At 38.7% G+C, this 20,574-nt stretch overlaps 1 protein-coding gene across 2 annotated transcripts; it reads left to right on the forward strand.

The window, feature by feature from the left end:
* Positions 1-20,327, forward strand: LOC135761410 (putative methyltransferase NSUN7). Of its 2 annotated transcripts, none has more exons than XM_065275195.1 (13): positions 1-76; positions 1,170-1,499; positions 9,494-9,552; positions 11,526-11,659; positions 11,863-12,015; positions 12,095-12,278; positions 12,347-12,590; positions 12,675-12,818; positions 13,140-13,241; positions 13,410-13,527; positions 13,712-13,841; positions 16,525-16,825; positions 19,779-20,327. In XM_065275195.1, exons 2-13 carry the CDS (start codon positions 1,178-1,180, stop codon positions 20,150-20,152), a joined length of 2,265 nt encoding a protein of 754 aa, XP_065131267.1. In that variant the 5' UTR covers positions 1-76; positions 1,170-1,177; the 3' UTR covers positions 20,153-20,327. The 2 variants fall into 2 exon arrangements, with proteins under 2 accessions (XP_065131267.1, XP_065131268.1); XM_065275196.1 differs by having other exon boundaries at positions 6-76; positions 1,177-1,499.
* The last annotated feature ends 247 nt before the right edge of the window (positions 20,328-20,574 follow it).

A 20,574-nucleotide genomic window follows, 5' to 3' on the forward strand; every position in this document is an offset into this window, starting at 1 on the left:
ACTCAGTCTGCTGTGATTTAGGCTGTATTAAGTCAAGTTTATAACCGCTGCTGGAGAAAAACACCTCAACTTTCTGGTAAGATATTTTCTTTATATTTATCTAAAACTTTCATCATTGTAAGCAAAATGTTGGAAATCACATAAGATTTGGATTAAAACTAATAAACTTAATACATAAATAAATAAATAAAATCGATTTGCCAACAACAACCCCAATTATTATTTATTTTAATTTCGATTCATATTTCAACACATTATCTCAATACACCACATTTCTGTAGCACTTTTTATAACCCTCAAAAACCTATGGTTTTATTATTATATTTAAAATATAGTACAAATTTTGTCTTAGGCTACTGATTAAGTTACCTTTTGTAAATGTTTTTTTACAAAACCATGGTTAATTTTTTTGGCAAACATGCACGTTTTTTATATGTATCATGCTATTAAAAAAAAAGTCGTTATTAGCTTTTATAAGGGGATTTTTCCAAATTTTGTTTTACAGTAATTATAAGTAAAAAGTAGTAAAAACATTTTTTAAAGCTGGCTTTTAAGGCAACTTGCCCCAACTTTTGGTGAAGTAGTTAAACTAACAATTTACAGAGTAACACATAAAAAAAAACAGTTAAACCATCTTAAAAAAATTAAACAAGAAGCAATTTTTGGAATTTTTTATCTTATATTATATTATAAACACTCAAAATAATAGAGCCAAACTTGGCAACCTTGCAGAAAGGTTTTGTATACTGTGTATAATAATTATGTAGCCTATATATAAACACATACATGTATATGTTTAAGAAATATTATTTACATGTGTATTTACATTTTTATATTTGTATATAATTTATATATAAAAATACTTAAAATATAAATATTTTTCTTCTTAAAATTATACAAAAATGTGTGTGTATTTATATATACATAATTATTATACACAGTAAACACACATATATGATGTGTTTTATATGATAAAAACAGCCCTAAGCCAAACATTGTCCAAGTAAGTAATCAGTTTTTGTTAATACGAGCAATGTGTCATTCACAAATCAATGCATTACAAAGCTAAGAAGAGCCAGGAAGTTTTTGAGCTTCTGCTTACAGTCAGATTTGAAACTTTTTGTTTAAACAGTATATTAAATAACTTATTGTGTGTGTGTTTGTGTCAGAGATTAGGATGGTCAGGAAAGGTTCTTCACAGCACTCTTCTAAGCATGGATCTCAGATCTCCAGTCTTAAACATCTCTCTCTGATGGATCCAGTCCCCCCAGAAGCTCCAGTTTCACAGACCGACCCTTTGTCACCTGAGGAGAGTCCCAGCAGCCCCTCAGACCGGGTTTATCTACAAGCTGCTGCCGTCTTTCAGAACACAAACCAGAACAAACCTGCTGCACATAGGCTCATTAGCTATGGGAACAGGTCAGAGGTCAGCGTCCATGACACCGGGGATGAATCATCTCCACGTCAGGCATACCAGCTTGCTTTCAACGCACTTAAATGTAAGTCAATAAGCAGAACGCAACTCCTGTGTGCCGAAAGGACAAAATTACAGCCGCTTCAAGGGAAATCAGTTCACTTAATGTAGGAAGGTCAGATAGAGTTAAGACTGTATGCTCGAAGGAGTATGAAACTGGCTTCGTTTGGTGTGATTTAAAATGATAGTTCACCTAAAAACTTTGTTATCATTATCTCACCTTAATGCCTTCCTTTGTTCTAAGTACCCAAATGTAGATTTAAAAAAAAATATATAGTCTTGTTCAGGGTTTTCAGGTTACAATAGGAGTGGATGGTGACTCGAAATGTTTAATAAATAACTCCACTCGACTTGTGTCATATATTTTAAGTACCTATAGACATTTACTTGTCTACTTTCTTGTGGATATCACTGTTGTTACACATTATTAAAAAAAATAAACATCCTAAAGCTGCCTAAACAACAATTAAGGCACAGAGAACGTGCATTAAATAAGAGGTGCAGGCCAAGTCTTTCATCAAATAGTAAATTATACATTAGTTTGTTATTACCAAACCCCTTTGTATGCCTTCAGGACACTTAAAATATATGTCAAGAGTTGAGTGGAAACTTTTGGGTCTTTTGAAGTTTTAAGGGGGAGTCACCATTCACTCCCATAGTAACCAGAAAACCAAAAACAGCACGTTTTAAAGGATATCCGACTATGAAGACTTGTATGCTTTAATTATTTTATTTGCCATCTACTACTAAAATAAAAAATATATATATTTATTACTTAAAAACATGTAATACTCATTTTAACCTGTGGAGGCCGCCATTATGTTTCGTGCATAGTGCATTCTCAGTCGATGACATGTAAATACAGTTTACTATAGTAAATACTATGGCGTCTACTATAGTTTCTCGTGTAACAATGTGTTTCACTTCCAGCTTTTTACCTGGCAGATCATCTTTATTTTGATCACCTTTTATTTGTATGTTTTCTGTATTGTTTATCATTTTAATTTAATTTATTTTGAATGCCATGCAGGCTTAAAGACCACATACCGCCACCTACTGTTTGTGTGCATTCATAACTCTCATCTTCTGTTTCACATCATTTTACAACAGACTGATCTCACGGAAAGTCGTGTTATAGTCACGAAAAATTTGACAAATTTTATTCGTGTCTATATGAAATTCAGCTTTTATCATGCCTTGAGCAAAATGTCTTTTTCGTGTCACTCTATAAATGGCCGTTGCATGACTTTCTTTTTCGTTTCATTTCATGTATTGTTTTCTCATAGTTTTTTCCTATTTTCTTAACATTGTCGCTTGGGGTTAGAATCACTTTCTGTTACATTTTTAGACATCCTAACCCAAACCCGAACTCTAACCACAACTCCAGGTAAGAATTGTTTAAAAAGCGGAAGAAAAACGTGTAGAAACCAATACATAAAATTACATCCTATCCCAAACCCCAAATCTAACCCAACCCCATAGACGATTTAAACATGGGGGGGGGGGAGAGAAAACAATTCATAAAATGACATGAAAACGAAAGTCATGCCACGGACTATTTTGTGACAAATTTTGTGACATGAAATAAAGATTCATGCCCAAGGACAAAAAAACTGAATTTCGTGCCATGGACACAAACAAATTAATCAAATTTTTTGTGACTACAACACGACTTTCCATAAGATTATGTTGTTTTACAATCTACTAATTAAAGATTTGTTCACCTCGCTGTATTTTAAATAAAACAGGTTTTGACTGCAACCATTTGTAAATGTGAACAAAATGGCGGCCTCCGGGTAAATTTTTTAAAAGTTTATTAAAACTATTACATTTGTACTGTTTGTAATTCCACATTCATATAGCCAATCCCAGTGTAAATCTATTAAGCAATACATGTGGGCACCCTGAATATAAAGATATTGAGGATCAAATGACTTCAGGGTGAGTAAATGATAACAAAGTTTTCAATTTTGGGTGAACTATCCCTTTAATATTTTTGTTTCAAATGTCAGAAAACATTAATTTGTAAAACATTAAACATCAAACGAGTCAAAGCTGAACTGCATCACAACAGAACGTCTGACATTATCAATGAGACGTATTAGGGTGACCATATGCCATTTTTCCTGGACGCATCCCGTCCAGGATTTCGGTGCGTCTTCCGGAAGTCGTATTTGTTGACCGCATACTCCATTCAGTTAAAAACATAAGATATACAATCGTAGTTTCATTCTTACCTTAAAATGTAACGGTTGCTTTTCTGTAATAATAATAATAATCCTCTATGACGTATGCGGTCGACAAAATTACGACTTCCGGAAGACGAACACAAAATCCTAGATGGGATGCGTCCGGGAAGAATGGCACGAATGGTCACCCTAACGTATATTGTGAGTGATATCAGCGAGACAGACGCTCAAGTGCTTAAATAGTCAGATGAACACCACGTCTTAATCTGATCCAACAGCCGAATGTGCTGCGTGTCACAGACAGAATGATGATAGATCAGTCTGAGAAATAAACGGACAGCTTGAATTACATCCAGAAAGTGATCTGAAGCTGAAAGAAATGACTTTGATATCTGAAGGAGAGGAAGTCTACTACTCAGATCAGTTAACCAATCATCTCCTGTCTAAACTGCTTGGTAGGGTGGGTTATTTGAAGAGATAACAGGAAGATAAGAGAGCTTACTATAGATGATGTGATGAGATACAGATTGATTCTTCCCTGAAAGAGGATTGATTTTTCTTCTTGTCAAAGAACGTGTGTGGTCTTACAAGTAAGATCCGTCCTTTAATGTTGTAGTCCAGATATGTAATCCTACATTTAAAAAAAAAAAAACTTCTGCTTGGTTCATTAGCATTCATGAGGCAGAACACTTGATTAAGACATTATAACAGTCTTAAAAACATCTCCAACGTGCATCATTAAAGAAACACCTGCTAAAGAGAAACCAGATGTTCATTCTTGCTGTGTTTACATTGAACAATAATTACAACTACTCATTCAAAATCATATCTCTTCTGAATAAATCATACGATTCGTAGCACAACAAGGGCAATCTGAAGTTTCTGAGGGAATTGAGAATTAACATGTGATATAAAAGTGTCTCTTTGGGTTTCACCTTCATCTGCTTTAATTCTGCACCGGGGCACAACCAGGATCCAAAATCAATACAGACACAAACGTGACTCACATACACACTCAACAATTCTAGAGATTCTCCTCCATTTTCAGAATTTTTTTTTCGGCCCTTTCACAGTTAACAGATCATCAGATTATGTGAAACAGAGCCTTTCTGGTAAAACAGTGCTGCCAGTATACCAGTAAGAGGGGTTAAGATTACCAGTTATTATTACCAGTTAAGAATAAGAATCACCAGCATTAGAACGACGTCAGAAGATGCTAACAGCTTCGGGCCAATCATAACGTTTTGATATACCTGACGCGCACCTTGCCAAAAATGTAACAATGCGTCTGTTCTACACAGAGACATTTCGAGTTTACAGGTATTTTGGTATTGATTTGAAAATGATATTTTAGGGGCCGTGCGCACACTTTAACTTTAAAAACAGCTGAAAATGCCTGGAGGATGCCGAAGGCCAGTAGTTTTTTCAGTTGGGCGCCAGCTTGAGCGTTTTGGTAGCTGTGATACTTGGGCTGTGAGCCGGTTGGTTTTTGTGATATTTGTCCCACCCTACTGTACCTGCACTGTGATTGGATGGTGTAAGAACTGACATTGACGAGCAGAGCCAGTGTTGCCAGATGTACGATAATTATCGAATTTGTACCATAATTTTGACCTCTGTACGATAATTTCCACATTTTGTGACACTTCAAATGGTCATTGCAATCATAAGGCTTCTATACTTATTGATCTATCTGTTGATCATACGTCTACCATCAAAATTGTGAGGAGAATGCAAATGTGTGTAACGCACGTCTTCTATCTCTTGGTTTTGGCTAGAAGGGATACCGGTATGGCCTAATTCTTGCAAGATGTTGGGTTTAGGGTTAGGTTCGGGGTAGGATTAGGATAAAAACAGTGCTCATTTGGCGAGATTTTGTGATTTCGGCAGTTGCTGTTTTCCTTCTTGCCACAACTCATCGAGAGTGACTCTCTTTTTTTCCCAGTTGTTTAAATTTCCGACTAAGGTAAACGTAGTCATTCATTTACTGGGAAAATCTACAGGCTATCAAAAGTTGTTTGTCTAGATAAAATAGCCGTATTCTGCACATTTGACTTGTGTACGATCATTTTTTTTTCAAATACCATAATTTTTTAAGTTCTGGTAAGATACTTGGACATTTCCAATCTGGCAACACTGAGCGGAGCTTTCCACCCAAAGTTGAATCTCTGAAAAAATCCACCAGCTGCTGGCTGTTTTGAAAAATGCCACGATTCCATTGGAAACAACTGAAAAAATGGCACTGGCCGCGGGCATACTGTAAAAGCTTTGATGTGCACGCCCCCTTACTAATAAGAAGACAGAATGTGTGTGAACAGTGCATTTTTGTATTTACTGGTAAATTCATCTTGGTAAATTCATGGTAGTTTACCAAAATTACTGTGTGAAAAAGGATGTATGGGCCCTATCATGCACCCAGCACAATTGACTTTGTCAGTGACGCATGTATCATTCATATTTTGCACCGGCGCACAGCGGGTTTTTCCCTCCACAGACGCACGTCGGCAAACTAGGGAATGAACTTGCGCTCCCTGGGCAGTTCAGCGCAAAAAAGGAGGCGTGTTGCGGCGCAAACCATCCCTGATGCTATTTTGCAGTTTCAAAAAACAATTGCGCCACTGACCAAAAAAAAATAGTCTAAAGTCAGTGGCGTGTTGCGCGTGGTTCATTATGCTATTTTAAGGGCGCATGCTTGACCATAATGTATAGCATGAACATAATGAATGATTTGTAAGAGTACTTTGAGGTTGGACCTTGCTTGCGTTTCTTGGGTCCGATTTCAAAGCCCCAAACCCTTTCAGCAGTGAGGGTGGACGCAGCGATGGCAAGCTTGGGATTCCCCTGTCTCCTGACATCATTGTAGCGCTTGGCGAAATGATGGGGATGCCAGCTGATGAGACAATTGTGGCTATTTCCTCTCAAGCCTGTTTAACCTACGCTGATTTGGGCGGGTTTTTTCCATCCCCATACAAAACAACTTCTGTCTTTGACTGCTCTTACAAGAACGTCGGTCTCCTCGGCTGCGAACCGCTCCTGGCGTCCGCCTGGTAAATCCGTCATAATAATAGCAACCCGAGATGGAACTTGCGCCCTTGCATTTAAAGGGAATGTTGGATGACGTTCTGATTGGTTTATTTGACGTTACGCCCAAACCACACCTATGAATAATGAACCTACTTCAGACCAACCCCTTATTGATTTGCGCCTGGCGCAAGAGTTATTTCTCACGCCGGGAAAATAGCAACAGCGCCCAAGATCCGCCCACAAAGTCACTTGCGCTTTGCGTTTCGCAATTGCGTTTCAGATCGTTAAAATAGGGCCCATAGTGTCACATGGGAACCATGGCAGCTTTGAATGCCCAAGCCACAATAACAGACTGGTGTGCCACCATCATTTACTACCATCTCTAAAGTTTATAACTATAGCAAACACCATAAAATACCTTGCATACTTTTAAACGTGCAGTGTTAATTTGACCTTGATGAGGGATATTGTCATAGATGTAAACATGAAAGCTTTCAAAAATGAAGGTAAAAGTGTAGTTACCATGTTTTTGGTGTATTGATTACTATAAGCAAAACCATTACCACTTTAGTAAAACCATGGTTAATTTTCTTAAGGATTCTTTGATCAGACGGCTTTGTGTTGTTTCCGGACAGACACGGAATATAATTCTGTATAATTCAACCAATCAGAGGATCACTTCGAAATCTGCTGAAGTGTTTCCAGAAAAGTGTGCCATATGCATCAGACGTTCAGCCAATGGTCTATGGGCGTGAAGTCTGAGACTAGGATCTTCATGTCAAGTTCAGTTCTGTGGGTCTTCTTTACATGACTCTGTTGTTGAAAATGAGTTAAAATCCATGACATGCAAATGAGGCAGATCGTACTATAGGCCTCGAGGGCCCAGACGACCTTGCATGTTGTCCACTTGCTCCTCCGAGGTGCGGTATCGTTCACTGTGCTCTGTGAGAGGGGCGTGCCCAGTGATTATTCTCACATGATTCCAGTGCTCGGAATGCTGGGATACGTCTGGAGGAGAGAAGCTGAGTTGACCCTGGAATTGTTACAGCTCATTGGAGTGGATAAAGGCTTTAGAAGTGGAAAAACCACAGGGTTTATTGCCATTTTGTCCTTGAGTATGAGAACGGCTCATCGCCAGTGATACCGTAGTAAATATCAGCCTGCATGTAACTCATCCAGAGGACCTGATTAAAACTCTGGGCCAAAACGAGTCGTTTCTCACGCTGAATTCTTTCTCTTCTGAAAGATAAATGAGTGTGGGAGAGTTTTGTGTGTGTCAAGTGTATACGTTTACACACACACACACACACACACACACACACACACACACACACACACACACACACACACACACATCTAGGAGATGGCTATGGGCTCGGTCCATACGCTCATCCGTCATCTCGTGATTTCTGTTTCTTTTCGTCTGCGGTTTTCTCTGTTCTCATCCATCACATGACTCCACCTAAAGTCATGATGTTTTCAGTCCTGTGTTACAGTGTTTTATTTCCCCAAAAGCTTCAAACCTTTTGTGACACTGAGGGTTTTTATTACCAAACACTGAGGGTCCATTTACATGACAAAGATTTCAAGCGTAAACTGTAAAGTTTTTATGCGGGGTTCGCAAACACCTATTTCTTTTACCTCAGGTTGGCTTAAATTTCTGTTGTGATCTGCCATACGCAGCCGTGACCGCATTATTATTGGATGTTGGTCTCCAGTCAGTGCACACTGCTTCTGATCTCTGTATAGTGTGTGTCACACAATTCATTGTTTAATGATTCACAGTTCAGAGAGTTAATGGGTGAAGCTGTGTTTTGGGACCCGAGCCATGCGTTACACCAGCTGTGTGTGAGAGGAAGAAAACATATTAAACTAAAACTGCGTGGGTGTGCTGGTGCGTGTGTAAGTGAGATTCTTTTCATAGAAGTACGTAAAATAAATTGATGATCACCTTTTCAATATTTTATGCCCCCACACACAAACACTGCTAATGGTGTGTTGCAAGGACTGATAAATGGGATGTTTGTAGTTGTCGTGGAAACTGCTTTTTCATCTTGTCACCCTTGGGTGATGGACAGGGTGTGAGATCACACCTGCCAGTCAGGATAAGAGCTTTATCTTCTCACACACATTTACACATCACTTACACAAGATTACCGCAGGAGCATTCAACAGCTTTCTGAAGATGCTGAACTAGCAGACAGCTTCCAGTCTGGAATGATGATGATTTTGGTCCAACAGGAGCCCAGACGACCATTTCTCATTCACCCCTAGTGCATTTTAAATGCTTTTGGCCTTTGATTAATTTATTCTTGTCTTGGCCTTTGCGCATGAGTCTTTTTCATGTCATGGCACAAATTTCTATAAATAGTTTTTCGTGTGCATGGCACGACTTTCTTTTTCGTTTCATTTTATGTATTGTTTTCTCATAGTTTTTTTCTATTTTCCTACCATTGTCACTTGGGGTTTGGTTTAGAATCACTTTCTGTTACATTTTTAGACATCCTAATCCCAACTCAAACCCCAACTCCAAGTGAGAATGTTTTAAAAGCGAAAGAAAAAGATGTAGAAACCAATACATAAAAGTACATCATAACCCAAACCCCAAATCTAACCCCAACCCCAAGCGACAATAATTAAAAATAGGGGGAAAATGAGACAACATAATAAATAAATAATGTTGAATAAATAAAAGAATAAATAAAAAAATGTTGTGACTATAACACAACTTTCCATGAGATCAGTCTAATGGGATTTTGTTTTGTCTGATGTATCTGTATTAATTTGATCTACTTTATGTACGTAGATCAGGAGCTGTTGGAGGACGTCTTGATTGACAGCTGCTTCTTTCTCTCTCAGCCAATGGTGAGTGTGATGTCACTGGAGGGTGGGAGTGATTTCTGTGTGATCATTTCTGTGTGTTTGTCTTTTCTATGAAACAGCAAATCTCCAAATGACAAAAAAGTCTAAAAAATTTTTTATAGCGGATTGTGTGGTTTACACACTTTGCAAACATTCACTTATGGTACGCACACACACACACCTACACTCTGTGGGATAAAATATAGCTGCTGTAAAAAAAATGAATCGTTTGCACGCTGTTGGTTTGGCAGGTCGTTACTCTGAATACTAAGAGACCATAAACCCTGAACACAATGCACAACACAAACACACACATTCATTGCAGTATGACCCCTAAAGAGATCAGCACATTTAAACAAGCTCTTTTTTGTATGTATCAAAGAAATGATCGGATTGTTTGAATTGATTTGGGTATTTGTGCATATTGCATGCATGGCTGCAGTGTACATACTGTATGACAGAGACCACCAAAACCAAGACCAGAGGGTGTCGAGACCAAGACCAAAGACAGTTAAGACCAAGACAAGACCAGATCATAAAAAATGGTCTTGAGAAAGCAGTTCTATCAAGTCGCTCTCATAAGAGGTCATAAGCCAGGGGTCTTCTTTGAGGGCCATATTTAAAAAATGTAAATATGATGCGGGCCAAACTTTAACCTGTATTTTTACCTCATATATTTTTATGTTTACCTATTATATATAATGTAATAAAAAAGTTATAGGCTAACTTATTGGGCCCTATTTTAACGATCTGAAACGCAAGTGCGAAGCGCAATGCGCAAGTAACTTTGTGGGCGGATCTTGGGCGCTGTTGCTATTTTCCCGGCGTGAGAAATAACTCTTGCGCCGGGTGCAAATCAATAAGGGGTTGGTCTGAAGTAGGTTCATTATTCATAAGTGTGGTTTGGGCGTAACGTCAATAAACCAATCAGAACGCTATCCAACATTCCCTTTAAACGCAAGGGCGCAAGTTCCATGGCGGGTTGCTATTATTATGACGGATTTACCAGGCGCACACCAGGAGCGGTTCACAGCCGAGGAGACCGACGTTCTTGTAAGAGCAGTCAAAGGCAGAGAAGTTGTTTTGTATGGGGATAGGAGAAACCCGCCCAAATCAGCGTAGGTTAAACAGGCGTGGGAGGAAATAGCCACAATTGTCTCATCAGCTGGCATCCCCATCGTTGCGCCGCAAGCGCTACAATGATGTCAGGAGACGGGGGAATCCCAAGCTTGCCAGCATAAATCGGGCACGCCGTGTAACAGGAGGTGGATCTGCCTCTACACAGGACCTGACACCAGCAGAGGACATCGCTGCGTCCACCCTCACATCTGAAAGGGTTTGGGGGCTTTGAAATCGGACCCAAGAAACGCAAGCAAGGTCCAATCCCAAAAAAGACTTACAAATCAAGTTCATATACATTAAGGTTTCTTATGAAAACATTTTAATTATTATTTACATAAAATAAACGTAATACAGCCACACAACAAACTTATGCAAATATTTTAATCGTTATTTGCATGAGAATTTGTTAACGCAGCCACACAATAAATAAAAACCACAATGCTCACCACAATGATTTTCCTTATCTCAGGTGTTAATATTTTTTATTGTTACAATTTATGATTTGCAAAAATAACTGTTGCATCTGTGTAGATTAGATAAGCAAAGTGTGTGCGCGTGTTTTTTGTTGGTCAGTGGCGCAATTGTTTTTTGAAACTGCAAAATAGCATCAGGGATGGTTTGCGCCGGAACATGCCTCCTTTTTTGCGATGAACCGCCAAGGAAGCGCAAGTTCATTATGGTTTTGTTACTTTTTATTAAAGGTCATATATATATGCAAACATCTTCTATTGAGTGTTTTGCCTTTTAATTACTGAAAACTAATTTTTTCTTTTTAATATTTTAAAAACAATTCCAGTTTAACATTGCAAGAGCCAAATGTTAATAGTTCAACTATTCCACATCTTCTTCTGCAGTCAGATGTTTGGATGAGTCTGGTGGTAGTCGTATTCACAAATTTACTCGACAGAAAGTTCCTCCCTCGTAATCCATCATCGGCCAATCAGGATGAAGTTCAGGAAGTCAGAGAGGTGGAGGCGTGTCTTCTCCGGTGAGTCAGCTGTTCAAAATAACACCATTTCATACTCATATTGTTTGTGCAATTTAAAGTAAACAATTCATGTTAAACATTTAACAAAATACGCCATAGACTTGCCTAATAAAAAAAGACGCAGACCCTATGCCTGTTTATTATTAAAACTGTTGTTTGTGATGAGTGAATAGCCGTTGTGTTATTATTATGTGCTTTGATAGGTTTAAGACCAAGCTTGTTGCATCACTAGCTCGCTGTAGAATCAAACACCACCTGCTATCGGTAGACAACATCCTGCCAGACCACATACGACATAAGCAGGACAAAGCCTCACGCCTGCCGCTGTACGCATGGGTCAACACGCTACGAACCAGGTGCTCACACATAAACACAAACTTTATTGTGTTACTGTGTGTGTACAGTTGATACTTAATTTCGTTTGTGTGTGTGTAGTATGGAGGAGGTCAGTGAAGCTTTACACACATCAGGATTCTCCTGCGTTAAATCTGTCAGGCAGTTGAAAGGACAGACCTTCTGTAAGGACCCTCACTGCCACGACCTGCTGGTGTTTCCTAACAACATGAAAACAGAACTTATTCACACTGGATTACTGGCAGACTACAGACTCATTATACAGGTACACAAACACACACAGTATCTTTAAATTACAGCTGGGTTGTGTAATTCTGTTTTGTGTGTTTGCAGGATAAATCGTGTTGTGTGGGCCCCTGCGCGCTGCTGCCTCTACTGGCCAAGGGGGGCGATGTCCTCATGGCTGGATGTTTGTCTGCGCAGACAGTTGCACATGTGTCTGCAGTGGCTGCGTCTGCACACACAGCTGCTCAGTCAATGGATCATGCGCACAACACGGTGTTTGTATGTTTGGGAGATCAAACGTTATCACACAGAGACGAGGTGCAGAGAACGTACCTGAAACTGGGCTGTAAGAGTAAGTGAATGTGTGTGGATCATTCAGAAGTGAGTTTTTTTTAGGAAACAGCATTATGGAAAGTAAATAATGTGTTTATTTCAGATGTGAAGCTCCTCTCGGACTCTCTTCACAGTTTGGATGTAAGTGATGTGGATTTGCAGAAAGTGCGTGTGATCTTTCTGATGCCGGTTTGTTCCTTGTCTGCTGTGAGCAACCCTGTAGATTATATACTGCAGGAGAACGCAGGTACACACACACAGTTTCTGTCAGGATCACTATCATCAAAGATTGACAATGGCACTATTTAGGGTTTGCAGTATAGATCTGTTCTGGGCAAAACTCTTCGCCATTCAGTTTTCCCTGGAAAGCAATCCATTACCCCCAAAACAAAACTATTCCCCCAACCGAAATGAAATGAAATATAAAGAAAGCGTGCATAAGTAGCCTGACTAGCCCTGACGTAAACTAATTCAAAAATGCACTTGATTTTAGGTAAAAATTTACAATATTGCACCAATATGAAATTAAATCTGGTTAAATGTGAATGTGTTGCTGGATGTGTTTCAGACTCTGAACTCTTGCTGAATCTAACCCAGGATTCAATCTGTCCAGCTAAACTCCAGTCACTCACCTGCCAACAGAGAAGAGACCTGCAGTGTGCCCTCGTCTGTAAGTATGTGTCGGTTTAAAGCAATCTAGAGGTATGATTCTCGCTTGGGTCCTGGGTTCAAATCCCAGACGAGCCCCCAATTGTTACATATGCTGCATTTGCACTGCATGTCTCTTGGCCAAATAATTTGGTGTTTCATTTATTCTGTTCGTATTTGGTGTCTGTAGTTCCTAAGGTGAATGCTGTGCTGTACTCCACCTGTTCAGTTTACTCAGAGGAGAACGAGGAACTACTAAACCGAGTTCTCACAGAATCACAGGAAAACTCTACAGCGCAGCCCTACAGGTGTGTAGAGGTGTGCAAAATGTATTTTAGAAACAAAATTGTCTGTAGAAGTTAAATCTAACGAAACTTATTTTTTTAAGGTTTAAATTAGTCTGAGGAATTAGTCTAAGATTATAATTCAGTTAAATGTTACATGGATGTTATATAAAACTCTAGCTGGTCGAAATAAACTTTTATGTGACAGGTTGAGTGATCCAGGGCTCCTGGAAGATACTCTGATTGTTGGTGAGGAATCAAAGATGACGACCAACTTTTTCAAACTAGAAGCATCAGGTGACAGTAATGGATGTTTTCTAGCGCTGCTCACACGAGAGGTAAAATTGCGTTATCCTTGTGTTAAATATAAAGTTTAAGTTACTGTAGGTTGAGTAGTGCTGTTAGTACCTGTAGCTTCATTGGTAGAGCATTGTGTTCGCGGCAAACAAAAGGTTGTGGGTTTGATTTCCAGGAAACACCATACTGCGCATTCAAGCTACTGTATACATCAGGGGTCTCCAACCTTTTTGTGGACAAGGGCTACCACAATGGCTAAAACAATCTGGAGGCATATACTTTAAAACTTTTTTGTTTTACTTGTTGATTTTATTTTATGTTACATGTTGACATGTTTTATCATTGTTTAAAAGAAACCAAGCTAATATAAAAAATATGTAATATAAAAAATTTGACTATTAGTAGAATGTGCTTTGGCGTCCAACTTACAGACTCTGTGCCGGCACCACGTTGAAGACCACTGGTATACATTTTATCAGTAATTCGCTTTGGATAAAAGTGTCTGCCAAATGCATGGAAATGTACCATATTAAAGGAATATACCACTTTAATAAAATAAATTCTGATAATTTACTCACCCCAATGTCATCCAAGATGTTGATGTCATTTTTTGTTTAGTCGAGAAGAATTTTACCGTATTTTCCGGACTATAAGTCACGTTTTTTCATATTTTGGCTGGTGCTGTGTCTTATTCTCAGGAGCACCTTGTAAGTCAGTATGAATTAATTTTGATATTTATGAGGCAAGAGAGACCATTACCGTCTACAGCCGCGATAGTCTACTATATGCTGCTCCTTTATTTATTTAATTTAATGGATTCAGTGATGTTGAATGATGAGCTTGCAAACTTAATGCCCGCTGGCTTGTCGTGTTCATTTAGCCTATTCAGCCTTCCAGGTATGTTCAGTATGCTATTTTGTATCTTGTAAATAACTGTTTGTATTACGTTAAGTTGAATAACTTGCCTTTTCAGATTAAATGCCTGTTCTTCGGCTTGGATTTTGTGACATAATTTTCTAAATAAATGCAACGTAAAGTCCACTGCGACTTATTTATGTTTTTCATCTTCATGACTCATTTTTGATTGATGCGACTCCGAAGTTACTTATAGTCCGGAAAATACGGTATATGGAGAAAAATCATGGAATGTTTTCCTCAAAAAACTTACATTTATTCTCGACTAAATAAAGAAAGACATAAACATCTTGTATGACATGGGGGTGAGTAAATTCTTAGAATTTTTTATATAAGTGGAATTACAAAAAAATGACATTTTCTTTAAGAAAATAATAATTAGTTAAGACCAAATTGTTTAAAATTCTGACTGCCAGGGTTCACACTCCACATCAAACATTAATAAAAAATTAAAATGACATTAAACCAAGATATAAGAAATGATTTTAACATCCACAAAACTACAGAGATTCAATCGTTTGAGAACAGAGATTGAATCACATTAACATCATCTTGTGCAGGTACAGTGGTTATGTTGTGAGAGATGTTGTGTTTGTTTTAGGCTGGCTGCTGCGTTTCTCTCTAGGGTTTCATCTCTCCATTTCTCTCATGTTCACATGTTCATGCTCTCATTGCTTAATCCCACTGTGTCTGCTGAGGAAATCCTGTTTCTCCTTTCATCTGACTCTAAAAATAACTCAATAACTCCAGAGAGAGAGAGAGAGAAAGAGTGCATACTATTGAATAATGAATTATTTTACAGTCCTGGTTAAAAAATCCAAGCTAGGATGATTTAGTCCTGCAGGCCTATTAAGGCTGTCACAAAAATAATATCATAAAAATAATTTTTCCTTTCTTTTATAATATCGAATTTTGTGAAGTCCTTTATTTTGGGAAGATGTTAAAAGTGGACAGGGTCCTTCAGCTGGCCTCAATACGGATGATCATGATCTCCAGCAAACCTGTGTGACATTACTGCAGAGTACTGACATCATCAACCCTCCGTATCTGTCCTGCCACAATGGCCGTTTCATCCAATAAAGCCACTAATAAAGATGACTGTTGATCGCCTAGAAGGCCTCATAAAAAAGCTATTAGACACATTTTGGAAAGATTACACCCCCCCTCGGCTGTAACACGCATGCCTGTAAGACTTTTATGATTCATCTGTAGGCTCACACCTGGGACCAATAAAATCTTCATCACGGTTGAGATGAGAAAATAATCCTGCATTCTGCATTGAACCGGATATCCATATAAACACTTTCTGCTGATGCTATAGATGTAGTGGATCTGCTTAGCTTAAAATCTGGTCAAACCCACATGACTTTCTTCTGTGAAGCACACTTAATGTAATGATAATGTTATGTCTGTTTTGGGCCTCATGACCTCAGGTTTAGCCAAAGGACAAACGTAATGACCATAATCTGTCTCAGTACTGCTCTCGACCCACGAGATGATGAGTAAATGTGTGATGTACAAAAGACGCAGTGGGCAGGGAGTATTGAATAATTCATCTCACGTGTCTTTGTGTGTTAGCATCTACAGGGCAAAACCTCATGTCCTCAAAAACACACACACACACACACATGAACGCACACACACGCACGCACACACTTGTGGGGTTTGAATTATTCAGTGAGCATGTAGCTGCTGAGACGGCAGGACACACACACACAAATCATATTTAAAAGAAATTTGTAGTTCTTTATATATGTATGTTAAATACTTAGTAGATTATGTTAACACTGTTTTTCAAATTTTCTATAGCCTGAACCAGAAGTGACCGAAACGCCGCAGGAAGTTCTCGCTCGCGCTGCAGCCAAAGGCTTATTAGGCGGCGCCCTTCCAGACCAGCCAATCAAGAAACAAGGGCGTGGCCGGAAGTCGCGCAAAGCACCTGCCAAGCGAACACGTTCTAAGAAGACACGCCCAGATGCCTCAGAGATCGGCCAATCACGTATAGCAGAGTTTCTGCAGAGAGAGACGAGACTCTGCAACTCGGAGCCGTCAGTGAGCCGATCTCAATCTTCTTCTAATCCATCACAGAGTATTGACCTCAACTTCAGCTGTATGACATTAAACTTCCTCAAACATCTTAAAGGATTACTCCACTTAAAAATCCCGATAATTTACTCACCCCCATGTCATCCAAGATGTTTGTCTTTCTTTTTTTCTTTCTTTCTTTTTTCAGTCAAAAAGGAATCAAGTTTTTTAAGAAAAACATTCCAGGATTTTCCAGGAGTCTCAGCTCTCATCCCCTTTAAAAGCCAGTTGCGCCTGGTGCCATGCCTAATCCCTATTTAGAAAGCAGAATTTGTCAACTTAAAAACTAAGCGGAGGAAGAAGACCACCAGTTTTTAGAATAATTTTAAAAAATTGCGTTGTTTTCATTTTTATTGAAATTGTTATATTTTGGATTAAAACCTTTAATAGATGTTTTCTTTCAGTCATCGTTCAATCATTTAATTGCTGTAAATGTATTTATATCCTACATAATCATTGTAATCTCATAAAATAATTAGCAAATATGCAAGAAAAGGTTTGTACTCTAAAAGTACAAACAAGAGATCAAAAAATTTCAAACGTGCGGAGAGCCGAAGCGTTTCAGAACTCAGACAGCGCCATGTTTTTTTTTTAAAGCATTACTTAAAAAAGTTTCTCATCTCACCATATCCACAGGTACAGACTACAGAGTCACCATATACAATAAATCCGTGGGGTAGCATTTAAAAAACATTTAGCATTTACTTATCAGGCTGCAGGAGAAGCATTTCTTTACGGTTTCTAGCGTCTCATAATCGGTCCTCATTTATGTCCAAGAGACTCAATAATAATCTTTTACATTTTAATCCTTTAAACTTTCATATTTAAAAGCATTTTTGTGCTGCTGCGCATTCATGTATGTGATAAGCAAACACGCATTGTCGTCCCGTTTATAGGCGCATATTAAAACTGCGCTCTTTAAATAACAAAAACAATATTGCGCCATAGACTTTATACTATAGACCAGGTTTTAGTTGGTCAATGGCGTAGTCTATTTTAGTTGCCTCAAAAACAGTAACGCGCCAACAATGTACCTGAACACACCTCGTTTTCAGACCAGAACGCCCATGGGCGCAAAATTGATTGCAAATGCATTTGCTATTTAAACAACGTGGCGCTAAATGTGAAAATGATAATTGCACCGGGTTGAAACTAGCAAAAGACACGTGTCGCGCATTGCGCCGGCTGTGTGTGATAGGGCCCATAGACATTAATTAGTATCATTCCACATCTGAACGGTCCTCTTTCTCCACACTTGAGCGGTAGTTTCACATACATCATGCGTGACCTTGATTATTTAATACATAAGGTTGCGCTGGTGCATCACAAGGCTAGTGCAAGAGAAAAAGTACTTTTTTATGCAAAAATGACAATTGTTTCGCTAGATAAGACCCTTATGCCTTGGCTGGGATCATTTAGTGTCCTTTAAAGCTACGTTGAAACAAGGGTGGCCATACGTGCCTTTTTCATGGATGAGTCCTGGCCAGGATTTCGGGTGCGTCCTCCGGAAATCGCATTGGTTGACCGCATACGTCTTTGAGGTTTAATATTTCAGGTTTTATTTCAAAAAAGCAACTGTTTCATTTCAAGGTAAGAATAAAACTATAATGATTGTATGTCTTAAGAAAAATAAATCTTAATTTTATAAATGTTTTTAAATGAAATGTGAGAACCTCGATGACGTATGCGGTCGACCAGTGCGACTTCCGGAGGCCCCCCCCCCCGAAATCCTGTCCAGGACGCGCCTGGCAAAATTGGCACATATGGCCAACCCAGAGTCGTATAATAACAGAGTTACGAAACGCTTTGATCTCGCCGCCGCGCGGTCACGTGATTCATGTAACGTTATACAGTTCCAAACCAAGCAGGGCTGTCAATCTGTTTGCATAGGTTTTCAGCTATTTTAGGTAAATATTAGCTTGTAATGGGAATTGATCACTATACTTACTGTGTTTATAACGGGTTTTTTTTTACTAGGGAGTGATGGAAATACAGTAAATCAGTTAATAAAGATAAACAGTTAATTGTGACCCAAATATAACTATGGTTATCTATACCAACTACAGCAACACAGTTTATCTTTTATTTTTGTAGCAAAATATGGCTATATAAATAGGTATCAATCTGCTAAAAACATAATACCTACACTTTTACTATATTAAATTCACATTAAATGTTAATATAATCATACATGATTTTCGAGGATACATCACTCGTATTACTTACCAAACACAATGAAACACATAGCAGCATTGTGAAGCAGTGTGACTTTCTTATAAGGCATTTAGCTTGTCGCTGTTGCCCCCTAGTGTTACTCGTAATATATAAATAAGATAAGTATAAAGTAGATGGCCACCAGTAATAACATATTAAACCATTAAATCTATATTATTCACACATTATACACAACTCATTAAAATATAAAAAATTTACTAGTTATTATTAACGATAATCATTACCTACAGCAGAGTTCATAAAATATCACTGTTGACTATATTAATGAAATGTCCGAAAATGTAAAGAGAAACGGTCATTTCATCGATTTACCAGCAGGTGCCATTGAAATGAATGGGCTTCAGTGCTGCGTTTGGAACTATGCGTCACTACCGGTCACTACATGAAACGCTGTTACTTCCGCATTCCATTCTTACAACGGACGTCTATGTGAGTGTCGTAACTCTATTATTATACGACTCTGGGCCAACCTAGTTGATACTGGAATTTTAAAATGTAAACCGTTGAGGTCCACTAAATGGAAAAAATCCTGGAATGTTTTCCTCATAAAACGTAATTTCTTCTCGACCGGAAAAAGAAAGACATAAACATCTTGGATGACATGGGGGTGAGTAAATTATCAGAATTTTTTTATGAAAGTGGAGTAATCCTTTAAATTCTGACACTGAAAACACTTAACGGCTATTGGCTAACTGTAGAAAAGTAACCAAACCACCTGATTCTCGATCTTGTTATCACTCCAGATAAACCCACTGGTTTTCGACGCCTCCCTCAGGGTGTTCTCCGCAAAACAGGCTCCAACCCAAACACCACTCTCTCTTTGTCCAGTGCAACCCATAGGAGTTTGAGGGGTCCTGTGGTGACTGCAGTATCCACCAATGGTCATCTTTCTTCTGCATCTGTTCATCCACCCCCCGCTCCGCTTAAAGGCAGACAGGAAGTGCTTCAGCCAGCGACCATCACATTTCCTCCAGTTGTGCTACTGAAGGATTTGGGTGTTCATCCTTCTCTAAGGAGCCGCGCCCTTCCTTTGGTCCATTCAGACTTTAACCACCACACCCACATCCCTCAAACCCGGGGTGCTTTCAGAACGACTTTTTATCCCCCGCGGCCTTGACTGAGGGACGCACACTTTGCATTCACTGCCACGGTCTTAGTCTGTTTTAGTCTGTCTTATTTTACCTAAAATGAGCCCATTGTTTACTCACAGAAGTTTATCATTTCCATGTGTTTTAGTTCTTATCAGTTTAAATATTCAAGCAACATGTGATCGATTTTAATGCACTACTTAAAACTTGACCCTTTTGTAGTGACATTGTGTACTAAGGCCGACAGAAAATTAAAAGTTCGATTTTCTAGGCCGATATGGCTAGGAACTATACTCTCATTCTGGCGAAATAATCAAGGACTTTGCTGTCGTAACATGAGTGCAGCAGGTGCAATGATATTACGCAGTGCCCGAAAAAAAGTCTATTGAAAGTCAAGTTTTCGGTTGCTGCGTAATATTATTGCACCGCCTGCACTCATGTTACGGCAGCA

The sequence above is a fragment of the Paramisgurnus dabryanus genome, chromosome 16 (genome assembly GCF_030506205.2).
Source record: "Paramisgurnus dabryanus chromosome 16, PD_genome_1.1, whole genome shotgun sequence".
Classification (NCBI taxonomy): Eukaryota; Metazoa; Chordata; class Actinopteri; order Cypriniformes; family Cobitidae; genus Paramisgurnus; species Paramisgurnus dabryanus.

Excerpts from the sequence above, each read along its gene's own strand:
- LOC135761410 (XM_065275195.1), top strand. The coding sequence starts at position 1,178 with ATGGTCAGGAAAGGTTCTTCACAGCACTCTTCTAAGCATGGATCTCAG. Across the intron at positions 9,553-11,525 it reads TCTTTCTCTCTCAGCCAATG|TCAGATGTTTGGATGAGTCT; the intron begins GTGAGTGTGATG and ends CTTCTTCTGCAG. Across the intron at positions 13,842-16,524 it reads TAGCGCTGCTCACACGAGAG|CCTGAACCAGAAGTGACCGA; the intron begins GTAAAATTGCGT and ends AATTTTCTATAG.